Consider the following 6,534-nt stretch of genomic DNA (forward strand, 5'->3'; position numbering starts at 1 on the left):
ACACACACACACACACACACACACACACACTGACACAGCCAGTGGACTGTAGAGGCTTTTGTTAATGAATGAACATTCTGCCAAATTTAGACCGAAAACTAGGTCTCCTCATTTAGATAAATCAGGCAGCGGCATTTTTGAGGGGATGATATTTAATTATCTTTGTCATTTTTACTCAGGTGTGCGTGCGTGCGGTTGTGAGCATTTATTTCATGTTAAGTGAGTGTTTATTTGTGAGTACACTATGTTTGTGTGACTTTTTTTTGTATTCATACAGTATGTGTTTACTGAATGTATGTGTGTCTGTGTTGTCTCTGCAGGTCCATGCTAACGTGGAGAACTCGTGGAATGAGGAGGAGGTGTGGAGAGTGGAGATGTACCTGTCCTTTGGTATCATGAGCCTTGGGCTCCTTTCTCTCCTGGCCGTCACCTCCATTCCTTCTGTTAACAGCGCCCTCAACTGGAGGGAGTTCAGCTTTATTCAGGTACTCAGACAGACACTGTTGATGATGATAATAATGGTGATGGTGAGGCGGAAGATGATGACAATGAAGATGGTGATGAGGATGATGAACATTCTTATGGAAAGGCCTCTGATTAATAATACTGACTAAGAAATAATAACAAGCGGTCAACTCTGGCCAAAACATTTGTTTGTTTTCTGAGTAGTCTTCTACATGTTGTTTGTAATCATGTTCTTACTGTAGATGTAAAAACTGTGATATAATGTATTGTTGATGCATGCATGTGTTTCTCTCTCTCCCTCTCCCCTAGTCGACGCTGGGCTACATCGCTCTGCTTATCGCTACGTTCCATGCTCTGCTGTTCGGCTGGAAGCGGGCCTTTGAGGAGGAGGCTTACCGTTTCTACCTACCCCCTAACTTCGTGGTGGCCCTGGCCCTGCCTGTGTGTGTCATCCTGGGGAAGGTGTTCCTGCTGATCCCCTGTGTGGGACGGAGGCTCCACAGGATCAAACGGGGAGCTGAGAGCACCCAGTTGCGCCAGGACCCTGTTGGGGCAGCAGCACACGTCTCACCAGAAAGGGTCACTATCATGTGAATGATTGGGTGGAGGGGTGGATGGATGGATGGATTGGGTGGATGGATGGATAAGTGGATGTGTAGATAGACAGGTAGATGTATGACTGGATGGATAAATGAATGAATGAACTTTATTCATCCTCAGAGGAGAAATTGGATTGTGGAACTGGACTGTGAAGCCAGAGCCCTGGGTTGGTTGGGCTACACAACCAGACTGGGCCAGACTGCAGCATAGCCTATCTAGATATCAATATTCTACCAATGCTCTGCCAGTGCTCTAGCTAGCTACCACTGCCCTGCCAATGATCGATCAGACATACGTCTTTGCTCTTCAGTGAAACTTTGATGACACGCTGCCATGACCAACCATACTGTAACATTTCCAACAGCATTTAATGAGCCCCTAGTTACAGACAATATCAATAAAGGATAATTAGCCTATATGCTATATGCCCTTGGATCTGTGGTTCGGTCAGTGCTGCAAAAGGCACAATGTGGTTCTGTGACTGTTGTCTGAGTATTGTCTGCAAATTGCCAATTTCCTTGTTGTAGAATTATAATAGTCATCATGGAATTATGTTCAGCCCAAGTACCATGTATTTTTAGATATGTACTTTTAGGAATTATGATATATGTGAAAATAGTATTATATGTGAAATCAATGTAAGAATGAGTTAACTGAGAATCACACACTTGAGAAAAACATATTTCGAWGATCCGTGTCACTGTGTTCAACAGTCAGAAAAATGTGCCAAAAAAAGTGTARTTTTTACACGGTCAATAGAAATTATGTAGCAGGTTATTGTTGAATCAATTTGTTGTCAATTGAAGTCATGTAATTATGGAACAACGTTCATGTATACTGTGTGTGTATTGATAATGCAATACTGTATGATACACATACATCCTAAAAATGATAATTTCATGACACTATCCTTGGTATAAAATGTATTTACTAGTAGTCATACTTAACAACAACACAACCATCAGTAGTGAAGAATGTGACAATCCACAAAGACTTGATCCAGATGTTTTTATACTATTGATACATTTATTTCCTAGTTCTTCTGCTTGGATTAAGAGAGCCTAGTCAGTAGGAGAACATATCAGCTATCAACCTGCAACATGCCAAACAATCTAGCAAATTGTCATCTAGCCTCTCCCCCTGTATTAGAGTATGTTGAAAGAGCATGTGTGACAACGTGTTTGAAAACACACTGAACAAAATATAAACGCAACATGTAAAGTGTTGGTCCCATGTTTCATTAGCTGAAATAAAAGATCCCCAAAATGTTCCATACACACAAAAAGCTTATTTCTCAAGTTTTGTGCACAAATGTTGTTTACATCCCTGTTAGTGAGCATTTCTCCTTTGCCAAGATCATCCATCCACCTGARAGGTGTGGCATATCAAGAAGCTGGTTAAACAACATGATCCTTACACAGGTGCACCTTGTGCTGGGGACAATAAAAGGCCACTTTAAAATGAGCAGTTTTATCACACAACACAATGCCATAGATGTCTCAAGTTTTGAGGGAGCATGCAATTGGCAAGCTGACCTCAGGAATGTCCACCAGAGATGTTGCTAGAAAATTGAATGTTAATTTCTTTACCATAAGCCTCCTCCAATGTCGTTTTAGAGAATTTGGCAGTACGTCCAACCGGCCTCACGACCGCAGACCACGTGTATAGCATTGTGTGGGCAAAAAGTTTGCTGATGTCAACGTTGTGAACAGAGTGCCCCATGGTGGCAGTGGGGTTATGGTATGGTACAGCATAAGCTACGGAAAACAAACACAATTGCATTTTATCAATGGCAATTTGAATGCACAGAGATACCATGACGAGATCCAGGGGTACATCTTTCACTGGGGACGGGGAAGGGGGGGGGGGACATGTACACCCCACATTCTGAAATTCCATTTTTGTCCTCCCCAGTTTTATCATTGGAATGTGATACAAAACTAGGACATGTTGTGCCTTAGGAACATGTGGACGCCTCCGAGCAGTCGGGTAGGTTGTTTGGAGTGTTTATTTGACAGAAGAAAAAATAAATATTTATATATATATGTCCCCCCACTTCTAAAACCAATTACGCCCCTGACAAGATCCTGAGCCCCATTATCGTGTCATTCATCTGCCGCCATCACCTCATGTTTCAGCATGATAACGCACAGCCTCATGTCGCAAGTATCTGTGCACAATTCCTGGAAGCTGAAAATGTCCTAGTTCTCTGGATCGACTTGACAACAGCGTGTTCCAGTTCCCTCCAATATCCAGCAGAATCACAGCCATTGAAGCCTCTACCTTTTTTTAAGGTATCTGTAACCAACTGATGCATATCTGTATGCCCAGTCATGTGAAATCCATAGATTAGGGCCTAATGAATGTATTTCAACAGACTGATTTCCATATATGAACTGTAACTCAGTAAAACATTTGAAATTGCTGCACGTTGCATTTATATTTTTGTTCAGTATAAATATTATTTACTGTGTATTTCTCTGTATTCACTTTCTTCTGCCGTGTATTACAAAATGTTGCCGATTGTTTAATATATTGATGAATAACCACCTACTCTGAAGAGAAAAGAGGAGACGGAGAGGAGCGCAGAGGAGAGGAGCAATGCATGCACTCAGGCCAGTACTTCACCTTAACCACTAGGGGTCAGTGCCTAACAACATTGATGGACTTGGTACCTCTCTTATGGATTCCCACCCTCTAAACAAGTTATCTCTAACTGGTTTCTCACAGAAAGCAGTCAATTTATTGATACCAGCAATCCTATCCCCGCTTAGAGCTAGATGCTTAATTCCATCTCCTTTTGATTCACGCCTGAAAAGCAGCTTATCTTTAGAGGCTGGTAAACTCTAATGGACAGCAGTGGAAAACAAATACCCCTCTAAAAGCAGCTAAGGCTAATGATTGTGATAATATGTTTTGTATGCATGCTATTCATAGCCTGCATCTTAACATAAAGGAATGGTGAATGTAGGTCATGGACTAAGCATATATGTGTCCCAATGGAACCCTATTCCCTATATAGTGCACTACTTTGCATTACTATTGTTTAATAATGTGTAATGCACTATAAAGGAAATTGGGTGCCATTTGGGACAAGAACTATATGATTCTGGTCATGATGCCAAGCACACTTGACCTCAACCCCCTGCTAGCAGTTGTACAAGCCTAAAGTCTACAATCAGAGGCTGTTTGTCTGTAATACCTTCGATAGTCACCATCAACAATTCGACAACCAGCTCTCCAACTCATCCGCCACACACCTCCAGTGTTCTCTCAGTCCTAATGGAGCAGCTCCTCATGTGAAGTGGCTGGCTGTACGAGACATTGTCATGCCATTGTGCTTTAGCTATACCAGCCCCATAGTGAATGCTACTTTTCTATTTCCATTTGTGCCATAATTCCTCTACAAATAATGAGGACGAGTCTGTGGGTAGAGGAGACACACACACACACACACACACACACACACACACACACACACACACACACACACACACACACACACACACACACNCACACACACACACACACACACACACACACACACACACACACACACACTAGAGGAGCCGTACTTCTACACTGTGTCACGATTTGGGAGAGCGGGTTGGATCGAGCGGGTTGCCATGGACACAAATATGCTTCCTGTCGCCGCACAGAGACGGGGGAAGAGATTAGTCTTAATTAATGCTTGTGATCAACAAACAACAAGAGATGGGCCTCCTCTTATCCTCCGCCGCAGGTTAGCAACACAAACCCTTAATAACGACAATAATGGTCCCACAATGAAAGCCTGGATGGGTGCTCAACATTACAATGAAATAACAAGATGCTGTGTTTCAATGGAACTTTGAGAACACATTTTTTTTAAATATATATTCTTCTTGCCAAGCCCTAACCCAGGAGTGCGCTAAAATTAGCATACAAGCAGTTTTAATATGACCTCTGCAGTTCATGGCTTGACTCAAGTCTCGGGCAACTCTACTTTCCTGGAATTCTACCCATGCTGCCTGGGGCAGCGAGAGCATTTAGCAGTTTTAAAGCTAATTTCTTGCAATTCCGCACATTTTGCTATGGCGCAGAACGTTTTCAGGTTTAAATTACAGTGCTTTTAAGTAAAAAACAACATTTTGGGGGAATTCAAGAAAAAATCTAGCGTTGATAGAGTACTGTGGATAACAATATCCCTGTGAGCCTCCCGGCCCATGTTGTCCATCTAAGGGGTTAAGAACATACATTGTGGATGAATAATGTGACATTATATTGCACCCTAAACCCATTCAATGGATCCCTTGTCCAAAATGTGTTTAATCTGTTGTTGCTAGCAATATTCATTCAAAAATCTGTTGTAATTATTATTATATTTTTTAATAAATATATTGAGATCTGGCCTCTGACTCGAAACCCTTGCCCTAACTAACTGAACAATACTTTTTCATACTTTTTCCTGATAGCAGGGTCAATGATAAAGTGCAATGACAGGAACGTTTGTGGTCAGTACAAAACAAAGGGTTACGGTACCTATTGAACAATTAGCTCAAGTGGACGCCATCAATGCCCTGTTGACTGGTCATATTGTGGACCGCCATACCAAATACATTAGCAAAACAATGCAAAACGTTATACTTCATTGTAAATGATCAGAACTTGCTGTGCTTTGTGGATGTTGATTTGCGGTCTTGGACTGCAAACAACTATTTCACTGTAGAGTGCCTGTGGGTGGAAGGATGCTATTCTGAACAGTGGCTCTCTTTATTATCGATGGCTGGCCGTATAGCAGTTCTCACCCACTGCCCACGTAGAAAAGAGAAGGCAGATTATTCCTCTAATTACTAAATCTAGTTACTAAATCTACTATCAGCGTAGTACCACACATTTTATAGAGCATCTCTGGTATTGTTGTACTCAATCCTCCTCTCTTTCCCTGTCTGTGTCTCTCTCTCCCCCCCCCCTCTCTCTCCCCCTTCTCTCGTCCTCTTGTCTCGCTCGCTAGATCAGCTCTTTACAGGCTGACTTCATTTCCCATCTTGTTGAAGTGCGTGGTGAGTCTGCAACAACCCCTGCTCCTCTCTGTTTAGCTGTGGGTGGTTGGAGCGTTGTTTCTTCACTGTTTTCCTCCCGCTCTCATCACTCACTGTGCCATGACACAGTTTGTACCATCAGCCCACACAATGTAGAGGACAGCCTTCCTCCTGTACTCAACTGACAACTCCCTCTTTGTCTTGTTCCTCTGATTTTGTTTTCTAGCTCACACTCATCTTGGCATCCATTATGTCTGTCTTTGTCACTCTCATGTTGTCTTTCTCAATATTTAACTACTTAAAAAAAAAAAACATTTCTCTTCTCTCTACATCTAAACCAACTGTAGTTTGTTGTGCAATTGAGTTCTTGTTACAGCAAACTACATTTTGTTGCGGACCCCACTATACCCCCTCAAGCAGGGGCCATTTTGGCCATGGAGGGTGTTCT

General features: G+C 42.2%; 1 protein-coding gene across 1 annotated transcript in view; it reads left to right on the plus strand.

The window, feature by feature from the left end:
• The window catches only part of LOC111972582 (metalloreductase STEAP2), a 10,830-nt gene extending 8,857 nt beyond the window's left edge, over positions 1-1,973 (plus strand). Inside the window, exons 5-6 of the mRNA XM_023999596.2 lie at positions 321-485; positions 775-1,973. Coding sequence (XP_023855364.1) covers positions 321-485; positions 775-1,059 — 450 coding nt within the window. The 3' untranslated portion in view covers positions 1,060-1,973. The remainder of the gene's footprint in view (positions 1-320; positions 486-774) is intronic.
• Positions 1,974-6,534: the final 4,561 nt, after the last annotated feature.

The sequence above is a fragment of the Salvelinus sp. IW2-2015 genome, linkage group LG14 (genome assembly GCF_002910315.2).
Source record: "Salvelinus sp. IW2-2015 linkage group LG14, ASM291031v2, whole genome shotgun sequence".
NCBI lineage: Eukaryota > Metazoa > Chordata > Actinopteri > Salmoniformes > Salmonidae > Salvelinus > Salvelinus sp. IW2-2015.